The sequence below is a fragment of the Phaethon aethereus genome (genome assembly GCF_964289735.1).
Source record: "Phaethon aethereus genome assembly, chromosome: Z".
Classification (NCBI taxonomy): Eukaryota; Metazoa; Chordata; class Aves; order Phaethontiformes; family Phaethontidae; genus Phaethon; species Phaethon aethereus.
Window position 1 is genome coordinate 10685495 of NC_138577.1, and position 16351 is coordinate 10701845.

Sequence of the window (16351 nt, forward strand, 5' to 3'; positions counted from 1 at the left end):
CATGGAGAGAGGTGTATGGCTAGACGGGCTACTGGGGTCTATTTCTGTATCTATGAATATAGAAGCAGCCAGCACTGAAACGCGGCATCAGTCATGATAAATTTGTTACCCACTTGCATGAATCTGCCCCAAGATCTCGCTGCTGTGCTGTGCAAAGCATCTCCTGGAGGCATGGTGTCCAGGGGGGACATGTGGCACCCGTCGGGTGGGGAACGGAGATAGCGCCCGGGGGACCTGTGCAGGCAGGTCCCCGGAGATAGGGCGGCGGTGGGGGAATCGGTCTGTGCAGAGCCTTGATAGAGCACCAGCTGCCAGCTCTCAAGATGAGAAACCAGGCCTGACGGCCATGAGATAAGGCGAGGGCAGAGGGAAACCAGCCTGTCACCTGGCAGTGAGAATTTCCAAATCTCCTTTTTCATTTCTGTGAGGCAGGAAAACAAGATCAAGATGGAAAATATTCAGAGCAATTAATACATACCCTGAGCACGCACAGCCCAGCCCAGCTGCCCCAGAGCCAGCTGCAGGGTCAGGCTCCGAAGGGGTGAGCAGGGCACAGCACATGCCATATCTTCGTGGTCTTCATGACTGAGATGCCCTGAGAGTTGGATGGTGAAAGCACTGGTAGGAGCTGGATTCAAAGTCACCCCAGTGGATGGTAGCACCTTTCCATCTTTTGGGCTGCTCTCACATCTGCGTCTATGAAAGTGATAAGTCCATTGTCCCCAAAACATCCTCCAAGTCTTCATCTATTACCCCCATATGACTGTGCAGCCACTGAATGGAAAGAATACTATCTTCACATCAAGGGCTTTGCCAAGTGTTACCACCCCTCTCTCTCTGTGCAAAGTGTCTCCTGTGAAGTCAGTGTCAGCATCAGCAGAGAGCCTCGAAGCCTTGGGTCTCACTCTGCAGCGATCTACAATATCAATAAAATGCTGCCAGTCACATCGCTAACCAGATGCCCACAAAATACAGCCAATAAGTGAGAAGCCTCTTGATTTCTCCTGCTTTGCCAAGCCTTTGGAAATACCTCCAAGGGTGACAGCAGCTGGGAGGTTCACAGGTCATATATATTCCCATGTCCTGTGTTCTGAGAGCCCCAGATAAAATAGTACCTGAACGTTTTTCACTATTTATTAATAATCAAAATATTGAGAGTAACAGCAGGGTATTTTCGTTGTGCTCTTTCATCAAATCCTTCAACAGCTTTCTCAAACTTTTAGACAGCAAATAGATGTGAAAGAAGCATGTATGTATATATATTTCATATATATGTGAAAGACATGATGTTGGTAAGTGTAACCAAAAAGGAAGGTAGGGCAGCAGAATGAATGAAACGATATTTTAAACATATATATATATATATATATATATATGTGTGTGTGTATATATATATATATATATATATATATATATATATATATATATATATATAAAAACAACAAACCAAAAACCAGAACAAGTCAAGCTTGGAAATGGCTCTGGAAGGAACAGCTTTTTACTGTTAGAGGACAAGGTAGGCACAATGTTACTAAACCTTCCCTTCTAATTTTTTTTGCTCATAACTGACCCGATAAATGAAAATATGTCTCACTCTAGGGAAACACCCTGCATTTCTGAAGCTGAGCACGTGTTCTGCTGCCCAGGGAAGGATCTGAGTGCCCTGGCAATGCTCACTAGTGCTGCACTTAAAGCAAAAAAAGAGAGAGAAATATATTAAAAATGGATGCTGAGAGAAGAACACGCTTGGGATGGAGAAAAACTTTTACCCAAGTTGTGTGGCCTTCACAGTATTTTGGCTGCTTCTTTGCAAAGGGAAGGATTCACTCCCTGTAAGGTGCTTGCTCCTTCCTCTGGTTCCCATTTTGCAGCCCTGCCCCGTACGTTTTCCTTGTGGGGGGAGATGCTCTCGGTCCTCCACCTCATGGGGCTTCCCTGCTTTGCCCCACTCACCCCCCTCTCACACCAGAGGGGCAGCAGGAAGAGGGAAATAGTTAAAACTTGCCCTTTTTGGTCCTTCCCACCAGCCAGCAAGTACAGTCAGCTTTTTTTTTTCCCTCCCCAGGGAGAGAGCAAGGAAAGGTCCCTCAATCGTCTCAGATACGGAGAATGCAAACCAGACGGGATGGGCTGCAGCCAGCTCCAGTGAATGCGTCGCCCTCTCCCACCCGTTTCCCGCCCTGTACCAGAGACAAGAACAAGAGCGTTTTAAATATAAAGCACTGCACAGATGAGGGTCTGCATGCAAAGGCTGGGGTTAGCTCTTAAACTCCCTGTCTCCTACTCTTCTAGACCCTTGGGATGTCCACTCAAAGACAAAACAAACCCATTTGAGATAAAACCCCCAGCTGATGGTTTGGGCAGCCTCAGAGCCTTCTCTGCATTAAAACTGGGATGCTCCTGCAGAGGGGACTGGCCCCGATGCACATCCAGGTGCAAGCAGCCTGGTGCTGGCTCCCTTTGTGCTCTGCCAGCCCCTGAATCAACAGCCAAGGCTCAGAGAAGGGGAATAACCATCCTAAGGGCCAGGCAGAGGATGCTGAGATGTGCTAGGCGGGAAAAAATATCGGATGTGCCAAACCCACCATGCACTGAGAGCTTCAAGTTGGTGCGGCCAAGGGGTTTCCTGCAGGATGGAGAAGCATGTGGGTAATTAATGGAAATCTCCTGGCAGGTAGACAAGTCTGGAGGAGACTTACCTGCCCCGATAGCAGCTGTAGATGGGGATTGAAATGTTGTCATGGCAAAGCACTGAGGCACAGCACCTACAGGGCACAGCCACCCTCTGCCCCATCCACAGCTCCCCCAGGGACCCTCTTACAGGGCTGAGCCCTCCAGCCACAGCCACAAAAACTGGGCAGGGACATAACTGGCATTGCCCCAAGGTCTACCACAGGGTGCTGGTGGAGCAAAGGGGAGCAGCAAGGGGTAGCTGGAGGGGACATGGGTGCAGGGGAACTGGTGGGACCGAGGGGCAGTCGTTCAACCTCCAGCTATTGCCTCCTGAGCCCTTGTCCCTTGTCCCTCCATGGGCATCCCTTCTCCAGGAGGACATGTGAGCGCCACTCTCCCACACGGGCAATGCTGGAGGGTTTTGGCCTTGTAAGATCAGACCAGTGGTTTCCTGATTGCTTTTTCCCAGACCCCTTAGAAGCTCTTCCCAAATTTCCACAGGACAGCAAGCCCCAGGGTGGAGATGACTGCACTGTTCAGTGCATTCAGGCCAAGAAGTTCAGGCTTCTCTAGACTTGTTCACCTGTCTGGGAAGTTTGCATTTATTACCTTCCTGGTGATTCAGGCTCCTGCAGGAAGGTTCAGCCTCCTCCTCGCCACACTCAGGCACACAGAGCAGTTTGCAGGGCCAGTGCAACAGTCTTCACAGAATCACAGAATCACAGAATCACTAGGTTGGAAAGGACCTTTAAGATCATCAAGTCCAACCATTGATCCAGCGCCACCATGTCCCCTAAACCATGTCCCGAAGCGCCACATCCACACATTCTTTGAACACTTCCAGAGATGGTGACTCCACCACCTCCCTGGGCAGCCTGTTCCAATGCCTGACCACCCTCTCAGTGAAGAAATTTTTCCTAATATCCAATCTAAACCTCCCCTGGTGCAACTTGAGGCCATTTCCTCTTGTCCTATCACTAGTTACTTAGGAGAAGAGACCAACACCCTCGTTGCCACAACCCCCTTTCAGGTAGTTGTAGAGAGCGATAAGGTCTCCTCTCAGCCTCCTCTTCTCCAGACTAAACAACCCCAGTTCCCTCAGTTGCTCCTCATCAGACTTGTGCTCCAGACCCCTCACCAGCTTCGTTGCCCTTCTCTGGACACACTCCAGCACCTCAACATCCTTCTTGTAGTGAGGGGCCCAAAACTGAACACAGTATTCAAGTTGCGGCCTCACCAGTGTCGAGTACAGGGGCACAATCACTTCCCTACTCCTGCTGGCCACACTATTCCTGATACAGGCCAGGACACTGTTGGCCTTCTTGGCCACCTGGGCACACTGCTGGCTCATGTTCAGCCAGCTGTCAACCAGCTGTCAACCAGCACCCCCAGGTCCCTTTCCGCCGGGCTGCTCTCCAGCCACTCCTGCCCAAGCCTGTAGCATTGCATGGGGTTGTTGTGGCCAAAGTGCAGGACCCTGCACTTGGCCTTATTAAACCTCATACAGTTGGCCTCTGCCCATCGATCCAGCCTGTCCAGATCCCTCTGCAGAGCCCTCCTACCCTCCAGCAGATCAACACTCCCACCCAACTTGGTGTCATCTGCATACTTACTGAGGGAGCACTCGATTCCCTCATCCAGGTCATCAATAAAGATATTGAACAAGACCGGCCCCAGAACCGAGCCCTGGGGAACACTGCTTGTGACCGGCCGCCAGCCGGATTTAACGCCGTTCACCACAACTCTCTGGGCTCGGCCATCCAGCCAGTTCCTCACCCAGCGAAGAGTAAACCCGTCTAAGCCACGAGCCACCAGTTTCTCCAGGAGAATGCTGTGGGAGACGCTGTCAAAGGCTTTACTAAAGTCCAGGTAGACAACGTCCACAGTCTTTCCTTCATCCGCTAGGCGGGTCACCTGGTCATAGAAGGAGATCAGGTTGGTCAAGCAGGACCTGCCTTTCATGAACCCATGCTGGCTGGGCCTGAGCCCTTGGTTGTCCTGCAGATGCCCTGTGAGCACTCTCAAGACCAACCGCTCCATAATCTTCCCCGGTACAGAGGTCAGGCTGACAGGCCTGTAGTTCCCAGGATCCTCCTTTCGGCCTTTCTTGTAGACGGGCATCACATTGGCAAGCCTCCAGTCTTCTGGCACGTCCCCTGTTAACCAGGAGGTTAACAGGTTCCCCTCTATCCAGCCCAATGCTGCTGAGCAGGGCTTCACACCCACCACAATGTGGCTTCCAGAGCTCATAGCCTACCTGTGCATACAGATGAGAGAGACATTACATCTACCACATGAACCCTGCAAGCATTTTTTCAGCAGAACATCTCATTGCCAGGGGAGGTTTAGATTCGGTAGTAGCAAAAAATTCTTCACTGAAAGGGTTGTCAAGCATTGGAAAAGGCTGCCCAGGGAAGTGGTTGAGTCACCATCCCTGGAGGTATTTAAAAGATGTGTAGATGTGGTGCTTAGGGACATAGTTTAGTGGGACTTGGCAATGTTAGGTTAACAGTTGGACTGAATGATCTTAAATGTCTTTTCCAACCTAACTGATTCTATGACTCTGATTTTTACAGGAAGCTAGAGGTGGAGGCTCTAAAGGAAACATCTCCTGCCCCCATCCCCTCTCAGGACCTTCTTGCCCAAGGGACTCTCTCTGCTCTTCGGCCACCCAGGCCTGTGCTTGGGGCTTGGTGCTTACACTGCCGTTCGGTTTCCTTCCTCTGCATCTGTTCATATTGGTTGTGGGAAGGGTCATGAAAAGGCCAAATTCAGCCTCGGGAAAACAAGGTCCAGCTCAACTCACTTGGCCCTCCCTCTGTTTCCCAATGGAAACTCTTCTTTGTGGTCAGTTTTCAAGGCCCTGGGCAGGACTTGAGCTGTGCATCTTCAGCTAAGCCTAGCTGGCCATGCATTTTAATGAAGCTCCTGGAAGAAGATGACTGCATTCCTGCTGGAGACCAGCCCACGGAGACCACCAGAGGTAGGGCAGTGAGCGAGATTGCTTGTAAGCTCAGCTGGTAGTGGCTGCTAATGCACTGGAAGTGAAAGGTCTCAGCCCAGCATGGATCATGGTGTTGATGTGCACCCAGTCCCTGAACCAGGAGCAATGTGAGACCCAGAAGAGCTTCCTCCTCCTTCTTGCTCACCTTCTGCAAAATGCTGTCCCTTCTCACCATGGTTTCTGCCATGGTGGCTGCTCTGAAAGTAAAACCAGGGTCTGATGGACCCACTCAGGAGTCCACCAGGCAGCTGTCTTGTGGTCTCCAGCTCTTTCAACCCGCTGCCAGTGCCTGCCTAACCAAGACGCTCATCCCCAGGAATGGGGATTGCCAGGAGTCCCTGCTTGATGGTCAGCCATTCTCAAAGGAAGGACAGTCCTGCAGAGCTGACACTGCAGTACAGGTGAAGGTAAAGCACTGGGTTCGTTGTCTCAGGCTGGTGCCTCTCCTAGAGCACACACAAAGTCCTACAGCAGCTTATGGCAGTGATGCTCAAGGCCGTGCCATCTCAGCCACACCATAATGCTTGAGACAGCAATGTCTTGTGCAGCAAGAATAACCTAAAATGCCAGTCCCCAACACAGAAACTATTGCTGGGATAAATGGATATCTCAGTTACACAAATAAATAAAATAAATAAATAAAATAGCATGTTCCCCAGGTTGCTGCTTTGGAGGGTGACAATGGTCATGTCAGACTTCAACAGAAATCAGATCAGGAGCCTCTAAGGACCACAGCATGTACCACCGCTGCAGTGTGCAGCTGGAGGACTGTCCCTGTATCTGGCAGGTTGAACAGGCTCAGATATTTCTGCACACTGAGCCCAGAACAGGGGGTGTAAGATGACCTGAACAGTCACTTACACAAACTCTTTGGAAATACAAACCACTGTCTGACAGGCATAAGGTCACAGTCATCATCCTCCCCAGGCTTTGGAATCACAGCTGAAATAGCATTGTAATGCGCTTATAATTTATTCATCAGCTGAATGAGAGCTGCAGCAGGCATTTTGATAGCAATCTTTCATCAAACCCCTGTGATGGACTTCATCCATTTTAAAAGAGCAAACTAGAGTAGAAAGGCAAAAAAAAAAAAGAGACAATTTTATTCCATTCAAATTTATACAAGCAGGAAAAAGGGAAAATCAAAATAAGATTAAAAAACCTCCACTAAAGATCTTTTTTTTCATTTTTCTTCTGTTTTGGTGTGAATTGTCCAAACTTTGCATTTCTCTGCTGGTGGCTACTTTGATTCAGGAGGCTCTTGTTAACCCAGATGCTGCCAATTGATGCTCAAAAGCACCTTTTCATCCCTGGGATGAGTTCTGCCTGAGGATCGGTTTGCCTCATTTTTAGGTGAAAGAGAGCCAAAAGCTGAATTGCAGACAGACTTTTATTCTCAAAGACTCACAGTTGCTTCCCTTGAGTACCTGGATGCTCTCCTCCCCATATATAAAATCATAGAAGCATAGAATCACAGAATAGTTTGGGTTGAGAGGGACTTTTAAAGGTCATCCAGTTCAACCCCCCTACAGTGAGCAGGGACAGCTTCAACTAGATCAGGTTGCTCAGAGCCCCGTCCAGCCTGACCTTGAATGTTTCCAGGGATGGGGCATCTACCACCTCTCTGGGCAACCTGTGTCAGGGTTTCACTCATTGTGAAAGATTTCTTCCTTAGACCTAGTCTGCATCTAGTCTCTTCTAGTTTAAAACCCTTGTCCTATTGCTACAGGCCCTGCTGAAAAGTCTGTCCCCATCTTTCTTCTAAGCTTCTTTAAGTCCTGGAAGGCTGCAATAAGGTCTCCCTGGAGTCTTCTCTTCTCCAGGCTGAACCCCAACTCTCTCAGCCTGTCCTCATAATGAGAGGTGTTCCATCCCTCTGGTCATTTTGGTGGCCTCCTCTGGACTCGCTGGACGCAGCACTGCAGGTGGGGTCTCACCAGAGCGGAGCAGATGGGCAGAATCCCCTCCCTCAACCTGCTGGCCACACTGCTTTGGATGCAGCCCAGGAGACAGTTGGCCTTCTGGGCTGCGAGTGCACATTGCCAGCTCATGTTCAGCTTTCCATCCAACAGTACCCCAAGTCCTTCTTGGCAGGGCTGCTCTCCATCCCTTCATCCCCCAGCCTGTACCGATACTGGGGGTTACCCCAACCCAGGTGCAAGACCCTGCCTTTGGCCTTGCTGAACCTCATGAGGTTCACATGGGCCCATGCCTTGAGAATGTCCAGGTCCCTCTGGATGCATCCCGTCCCTCAGGCGTGTAACCCACACTGCTCAGCTTGGTGTCATCTGCAAACTCACTGAGGGTGCTCTCAACCCCACTGTCTATGTCATTGATGAAGATATTAAAGAGTACTGGTCCCAATACAGACCCCTGAGGGTCACCACTCGTCACCTATCTCCATCTGGACATTGAGCTGTTGACCACTACCCTCTGGATGAGACCATCCCACCAATTCCTCATCCACCCAACAGTCCACCCATCAAATCCATCTCTCTCCAATTTAGAGAGAAGGATGTTGGGGGGGACCGCGTCAAAGGCCTTACAGAAGTCCAGATAGATGACATCTGTAGCTCTTCCCTTGTCCACTGATGTGGTCACTCCATCGTAGAAGACCATTAGGTTGTTCAGGCAGGACTTGCCCTTGGTGAAGCTGTGCTGGCTGTCTCGAATCCCCTCCCTGTCCTCCATGTGCCTTAGCATAGCTTCTAGGAGGATCTGCTCCATGATCTTCCCAGGCACAGAGGTGAGGCTGATGGGTCGGTAGTTCCCAGGACCTTCCTTGTTACATGTATAGGAACCTATATAGGTGCCAATGTGAAGGTGAAGACTTTTGTACGCCTGTTCTCTTTTCTGGGAGGTGAGAGTCAGCCTGTGCCATAACACTGCATTTCTCACTTGGGCAGCAGAGAACTACACTTTGATTTCCCTTGTTAAATGTTCAGGGAGTTTTTTGGGAAAATTTTTCCTTGGCAACAGGACATTAGTGGGGGGAAAGGGAGGAGGCACCTAACAGGTCTCCAACAGGAAGGTGAGCTGACCCCAGAGACGTATTGTCCTAGGAGCAAGTGAATCTCCACTTTGGGGAGTTTGAAGGACAAATATTAAACAACTGGTTGGGCAAATATGTCTTGGGCTGCTGAGGACAAGCTGATACTGCCTTGGGGCAGGAGGGTGATGAGGTGGACCTCCAGAAGTCCTGCTCTGCTTCAGTACAGCCCAAGGAATAGCTGTTGGTGGTTTGACTAACAAAGGGCTTCTGAGGGGGGGCTAGAAGCTGAGCAGAGCTCCTACCCCTTGCCTGATCTTCTTCAGCACAGGAGCACCCATCTGACATGCCTGGGGTGAGATAGTGTTAAAAGTCCAGCCCAGAGTCCCCAGGATCCCTGTCGATGTCCTGCCAGAGCAGAGGAGCAGGGAGGAAGTAGCCAGAGAGGAGATGGTATCTCAGGTGAGTCCAGCTCCCTAGAGGAAGGAGCAGATGTCTCATCCTTTGAGCCACTCAGGAAAGAAATTGGATAAAATGCTGAAGAATGTCATGTGAGGTTATCCTGCCCCAAGAACGGAGTCACACAGGTGGGACCTGCCTCATCTTCCCACCTCTTGTCCCCTCTCTCTGCCAACTCTTGGGCAGTAACCCTCTAATGTGACACCAGGACACATTTGCATTTACAAAGCTTCTCCTCTTGCTAAGCAGAGGAGTTAACTCTCTGACATCCTTCATGAATGCAGCTTGCAGGAAGGAGGAAAGAGGAGAGGAAGAGACATATTAAAAATAGATGATGAGAACAAAGCAGAAAGGTCTTGAAGAGAAGTTTTCATCTCAGTTTTACGTAAGGCACTGGTGTCATCTTGAGGTTCAGTTTACAGTGATAAGTTCCACTGCTGGGGGCTAGATTAATGGCACATGGAGCCTTCTCCTCTCCTAGTGAGACCTCCCCTTCCTGGAGACAGGTGTTCCCACACCAGACCCTATTTCTTGTTCTCTGAGCCCAAAGAACAAACTGATTCCTTCAGGTGAAAAAGGGAATGGAGATGGTGAGGGAACAATATGGTTTGTGGTCAAGCGCACCCTATGGAGAATCCTGCTTGCAGGCAGGCAGTGACCATCCATGGGAGAGCAGCTAAAGGAGGAGGAGGACAAGGGTTCATCCTTTCATTGTGAAATATTGGAGCTGAATCGAGGGGAGAAATGCCATACAATAAATCAAAAAGTTACATCAGCCGCAGGGCAGCCTGGGCTAGGGGAAGGGGACACCAGGCAGAGCCTCTGAGCCTCCCCAGGAGCATAGGCAGAAATGCAGGCAGGAGCCTCAGAGGAGGCTGCCCAGGCTTCAAAGTGCTCTGTTGCTTCAACGATTTCTATTTTCTGTGAGAGGTGAATGTTTTTGTAGGAGAGGGGGAAAAAAAAGTTAGGAGAAAAAAGACCAATATTCTCTCTAAAAGCAGGCCTGATGGAAAAATTTCAGCCTGCCCTATTGAATACACCAGGGCTTTCTTTACTTTCTGCCTTGTATGATTACCTCTTTCGTTAACATTTGAGACAGGCAGCAGGTGGAGATAATCCCGAAAAGCTCCAAACTTTGCTTCTCCCATCTCTCCCAGCATTAGGCTGGTTCAGACAAAGCCTGTGCTGGAGGCTGGCTGCAAGGAAGGGTGTTTTGATTACCACAGAAATAGGGGCAGCACAATCCTAAAAGGGCTCAGTTCCCACACATTGAATCAACCCAACATTTTCCTGCAAGCCTGAGCAAAGCCATGTTTCACTGCTAAGCTGGGATGCCACATTAACAGAGCAGAGCAGGCAGGTCCTTGTTGGCTGTCATTGACGAGGAAGGTCACAGCATGGCCCTCCAGGTTGGATGTGTTATTAGACTCATTTGCCATGAAAATGGGACATGTGGAGGGGCAGCTGGCCTGGGGTGTTCGGGAATGATGGTGGTCACAACAATAAACCTGGGCATTTGGGAAGTGGAGATGGAGGTCTGAACAGGGCTGGTAGGGTTTGGGGAGCAGGGAGCAGTAATGAAGCACGGGCAGCTGGGACTGGGCTGTTGGGATTGAGAACAGACGAAGCCAAAGACTTATTTCTGACCCCTGTCACGGAGCTGAGTGGGCTGTGGTGGGCAGAGATGAAGCGCTTTCTCTCTCCCAGAGAAAGCACTGCTGAGAACATCATGTCAGTAACCCTCCCAGATGCGGCCCAGCTGTTGAGGTATTGAGAAGGTGGTCAAACCCAATGGAGATGGAAGTACCTGCCAGCCAGGAAGCCTGGCACCAAGGTCAGAGCTTGACTCCCGTCCACGTGTCCTGTCAGTCAACTTGATTCTGTAGAGACAAACGCTATGTCCGTCAACCCAAGACATAAATAAGAACATAGATCTGAGGTCCCACCAGAAAACAGGCCTACCATTGTACAGCCTGGCTTCCAAGGAGCTCCTCCAACAAACAGCATTTTGGCTATGCATGCATTTGTGATTGAGCCCTCCAGCCCCCAGGCTGAGGTTGTGAGAGCAAAATTTAGCAGTTTTTTGTAAATCTGACCTCACTCTAGGGTGGTAAGGAGTGAGCAATGGCGGCTGACCTGTGCCTACATGTACAGGACCATTTGATTTTTCACAGCATAGCCAGGCAAACTGAGGATGGATGAGGGATGCTACTCCACATTGGCCCCATGGCAGTGAATGAGAGCTCCTCCCAGCTCAGGAGAAAACCCGTCCCAGTCTTTAGAATCATAGAATCATTTAGGTTGGAAAAGACCTTTAAGATCAAGTCCAGCTGAGCACAGCCTGGAGGCAGTTGCAAGCCCTGGACTGGGTACCGGTGCCTCTTCCACAGCATCTTTGGAGAAGGTGATGGGGGCCTCCTTGGGGACAGGAAGATGCCATGCTTACCACCAGGCCAACAGCAAATTTGTCCTGGTAGCAGCTGGTGCTTGGGGAAAGTGGTCTGCCACTGCCCTCTGCCCTGGGCAATGGTCTGGAGAAGCAGCAGTGGCTGCCAAATGCCAGGTAGAGACTTCAAGATCCATCTGCAGCGCAGGCTGCCCCAGCCACATGATTCCCCATGGCTGCAGGGAGCCCTGCTGTCAGTCCCGTGTCTTGGAAAAGGCAGGAGATTGGTCTAATGGTCACTCATGCCCACAGGGCTGTTCTTGGGATTGGAAAGCAGTGCATGGTGATGAAGGCAAGAGAGAGGGTCAAGGTTTTGTAAAGATGTAGGGATGAAGGCACACATCATCCAATCTATTTGTCCAAGGAGTAGGAGCCTCTGCGAGGTGGACTAAGACATTGCATGTTCTACATGAAAGAAAGATAAGCATAAATGGGTTAAGATGTCTCAATCACAAGGTGTCCAATGAACCCCATTCCTTTCTATGTGGTAATGGTGGTACTCTTGTTATTGTCTAAATAAATGTACTGCCCCTCTGCACATCGCTGAGTTGTTGGATGGAGTAAAATCCTGCAGCAGTGAGTTCCAAGTCTAATGAAATAAGTGTTCCCCGTTATCGGTTCTTACTTTCTGGACAGTCCCTCTTGAACTCTCCCCTTGTTGTTCTTGCTGTCTTTGATGGCTTTGCTCAGGTAATTAATCTCTAAAGTAAACACTCCTCAATCCCTCTCTATATGCAGCATCTCAGGATCTTTTATCACTTCACCCCTGGACTCTGTGTAATCCAATGCCACAGATTTATGTTAAGGCATTACACAATTTTCGCTTTTATTCATCCCCAATTTTTATTTGAATGCAAGTCTACAGACAGCAGAGATGTCCTTCAAGTAACTCTGACATTTTTTGGGATACATTACAATTCATTTAGAACTCATCACAGCCTATTAGTTATTTAAATTATTCCTGTTAGAACCACATTAAATTCTCTAATTCGAGGAATATACATCAGCTTTCCTCTGGCAGGGCTGTTACATACTTATGATTTCTCCTCTCTTAGGTGAGGTAGGATGTCCAGCTTACAAGTACATCCATGCCGGGCATTGCTCACGCGGCTGGGTGGTCCTGTGTGCTGAAGGGCGGTGTGTGCGTTAGTCCTTCCGGAAGCGGGACCCAGATTTGCACCACCTGCGGTTGTGCTATGCTGTTTGTCCTCCTCCTGGATAAGCGCTGTGTTATTTTTCTTTATTTGTTTTTATAAATAAATAAAACAAATACTTTTCTTTATTTATTTTTATGATATTCGTTGAAGACTGGCTAAGCAATAGGTGCTGGCATCATGTCCATGGGTCGACGTACCTTGCCACTTCTGCAAACATTTTCCTCCCTTAGCCAGGAGAGGAATGGGACGAAGGATTAAAACGGCAGTTGTTGCCTGTAGCGCCTCGCACAGCCGTGGAGCCACGTGAGAATAACACCCGTGGGGCGAGGGGTGACTGCCTGTTCCTCCCCTAGTGCTGCTGGAGGGTTGCTGCGGGATTTTTAGAGGATGCTGTGTCATGCAAGGTCACTCGTCAAAAATAACCCTTTGCACAAAACCGGCTCTTTTTTGACCGTGCGTGTCTGTCAGCGCAGCAGCGTGGGCCGGCCGTGCCCCTCCGTACCCACTCGTGACCCCGCACAGCACCGCCCACTCCGTCCCATCCCACTCGCAGCCCAGCACATGGCTTGTTCTCCGCCCCGCCGATCCCCCCCCTCCAGGAACCGTGGGACCGGCCCGTGGCGGTGGGGGGGGGGTGGGGAGGGGGGCGGGGGCGGTACAGCACTGAGACTCGCTGACCCGCCCACAACAGCAGCGCTGCGGTGGGGAGCGCTGCCCCTTTAAACGCGCCGGTAGGGGCGGGGCCTGCGGCGGGGCGTGGCTTGCCGTGCGGCGGGGCGTGGCGCGGCGCGCTGAGGTCAGCGGCGAGCGGGCGCCGTCACAAAAGGAAGTGGCGGCGGCGGCGGCGGCCGTCAGCGCGGGGAGGGGCGGGGGCCCGCGGGGCAGCGCGGCGGCGGGAGCGGCGGCGGCGGCGGGGGTGCGGGGCGGCGGCGGCGGGGCCGCGCCATGGCCCAGCAGCAGATGAGCAGCTCGCAGAAGGCGCTGATGCTGGAGCTGAAGTCGCTGCAGGAGGAGCCGGTGGAGGGCTTCCGCATCACTCTGGTCGACGAGTCCGACCTCTACAACTGGGAGGTGGCGATCTTCGGGCCCCCCAACACCCTCTACGAGGGCGGGTACTTCAAGGTACGGCCTTTCCCGCCCGCCCCGCTGGCAGACCGGGCCGCCCGCCGCCGCGGTGGTCGCGGGGAGCCGCCGCTGGGGCCTGCACACACGCACACACCGCCCTCCCGCACACACGCCGCCCGCCGGCCCTCTTTGTCGGGCTCGGAGGGGCCCCGGTGGGGCAGCGGGCCTGTGGCCGCCGTCAGCCCCTCCGCCCCCCGCAGGAGGGGGGCGGGCAGGCTCGGTGCTCGGAGGTGGAGCCCCGGCGGCGGGGGGCCGGGGCCGGTGTGCTGGGCAAGGCTGGCTGGGGCCTGCGGGAGCCCCCCTCGCCCTCGGGAGCGCCCTGGGAAGCGGGGGCCGCGCCGCAGCCGTCCCTGCTCTGTTATTTACTAGAGAGAGGCGGGTACCTCATGGCGTGGTGTAAATTCTTCCGTTCCACCCCCAAGTTGTCCTCCTGGCTCTGGGCTGTGTGTATTTATTTCAAAGTAAGGGGCTTCCCAACCTTCCCTTCACTCGTTGTGCAGGAGCACCCTGTGTAGGATGACTAATTCGGGATAAAGACTGTGTTTTCCTCAAAACTTCATGGTGCTTCAGGCCTGTTTTTCATTATTATCTTGCTCCCTCTGTTTCCTTTTCTTCCTCTCCAAACTTTTAGAGGACAGCCTTCAATGGGCTATGGCAACACTTTATTGGTGGAGGTAGATAAGTGCTTTCAGTTCCTCTCAACCTTCCTGTTAATCCAAAAAACTTTTGTGGTCATTATTTTCCTTGTTGTAAATATAGTAAGCAAGGAATCTGGCAGTGCTGTCCCATAAAGAAGCTGAATGGAGCGGACTTAAAGTCCCAAAACGACTGGAGGAGGAGGAATTGCACATTCTTCTTAAAAGAAACAATTAAAAAAACCTTGGTGCCTGCAGAAGACCTGTTGCACTGGGCATATCCCGTAGCACTTGATATCTGCTTGGTGTCTGGTAAATTATGTCTCCTTCAGCGTGCTTCTTCCAGGAGTTTTGTTTTCATAGTGGTTCCTGTGTCCCATTTCATGCCCTTAAGCTTCTGCCAAACTGAAAAAAAATTTTGGTTGATCTCTTTGCTTGGGTAACATGCATCTTTGGTGCCTCTTGGCCTCTCTGGGTCAAGGTTTAAGAGCTTTGTTCCACAAAACCAAAATAACCTGTAGCTTGGGGAATAATAGATTTGAGTCACGTTCAGTTTGGCCTTATTGTTTTGAAGGAAGGGAAGGCTTTGGCACAAGGCTTGCCTTTTGTAATGAATTGTCTGGCTTAGTCATGTAGGTGTGATAGGTATATTCTTAGACTCACCTCCATTATTACTTATTCAGGAAGTTGCTCTAGTCTTGGATTGGTAACTGGGTCATTTTTACATCCGAATGGTTTGGCGACCTCTTCCTGCACTTACATTACTCATCCATTTTTTCAAAGAAATCACAACGGACCAAAATAGTTTTGTTTGGCTGAGGAGCTCTGTGGACTGTATGTAAATGTTCCTGGAAAGAAGCTGAAGCAGCCTGTGAAATGATCTGAGGATGTATGTTAACAAGTGTAGATTTAGGCAATGTTGCCAGCTGCCTTACCTCAGTATTGTGAATGTGATATCTTTTCTGGTATTTGGTTGTTGAATTGTTGTGCTTTTCATCTAAATTCTTCTGACCAATCCTGTGATACTTATTTTGAGAATGGGAGACTAGGGTTTCATGATGCCCTCACCTCTCCACAGTAGAAGGATTCCCTTCAAGCGGCATGGCCGAAGTCTGTCATTATGTCCTTTCTGTCTCATCTTTCCTCCATGAGGAGCTGTGCATGGTGGTTTTTTTGTTTGTTTTGGTAGTGTTTGGTCTTTGCTGAGGCGCCCAAACTTCTGAGACACTGAAAAAGTGGTCCGAGACCCTCATTCTGTCTTAGGGAAAAAGAGTCCTGTTGTCCTAAGAAGTGATGTTCTAGACTTTCTTTGTATTGGGCCTTCAGGGAAATCTTTGTTACTTGGCTTACTGAATTGTTTAGAGATAAGGTTAATACCCTAAACTTTATTTGGTGGGGTGATGTCTGTGATATATTCATAGTATATGCAAGGTGTGCACTAGTTCAGATCAGTGTCTGATTTATTTTTCAGGTTTCTTAGCTTGATGAAATATCTAGCTTGATTTTTTTTGTATTTTTAGTTTCCAAAGATGAGGTAAGCAGGATTAGAAATATGCAGTTACAGGATGTAATTTTTTTAAACTCTGTGGTGATGAGGGTTTGGGAATTTTCTTCCACCTGAGGTGTGGTTTGAGGGTAGGAACTGGAGAGAAAGCATAAAGACTTCTAGTTAAGCTCAAGTATAAATAATTTGAGAGAAACCTGTGTTTAAAGTGACCTTAATAAAGTGTTAATGATGGTTGATTGGGAATACAATTACTTGATTTGTGCTCATGGAGCTCTTGGAGTTGGTAACATCAGGTTTTGACACCTTGTTTATTCTTGGAGAAATACGACCTTTCTCTTTGGGCTGTTGAACTAGCT

At 50.2% G+C, this 16351-nt stretch overlaps 1 protein-coding gene across 1 annotated transcript in view; it reads left to right on the forward strand.

Moving 5' to 3' along the window:
- Window positions 1–13673: 13673 nt before the first annotated feature.
- Window positions 13674–16351, forward strand: part of UBE2R2 (ubiquitin conjugating enzyme E2 R2) — a gene marked incomplete at both ends in the record, with an annotated part of 51934 nt that continues 49256 nt past the window's right edge. Inside the window, one exon of the mRNA XM_082012922.1 lies at window positions 13674–13850. Coding sequence (XP_081869048.1) covers window positions 13674–13850 — 177 coding nt within the window. The remainder of the gene's footprint in view (window positions 13851–16351) is intronic.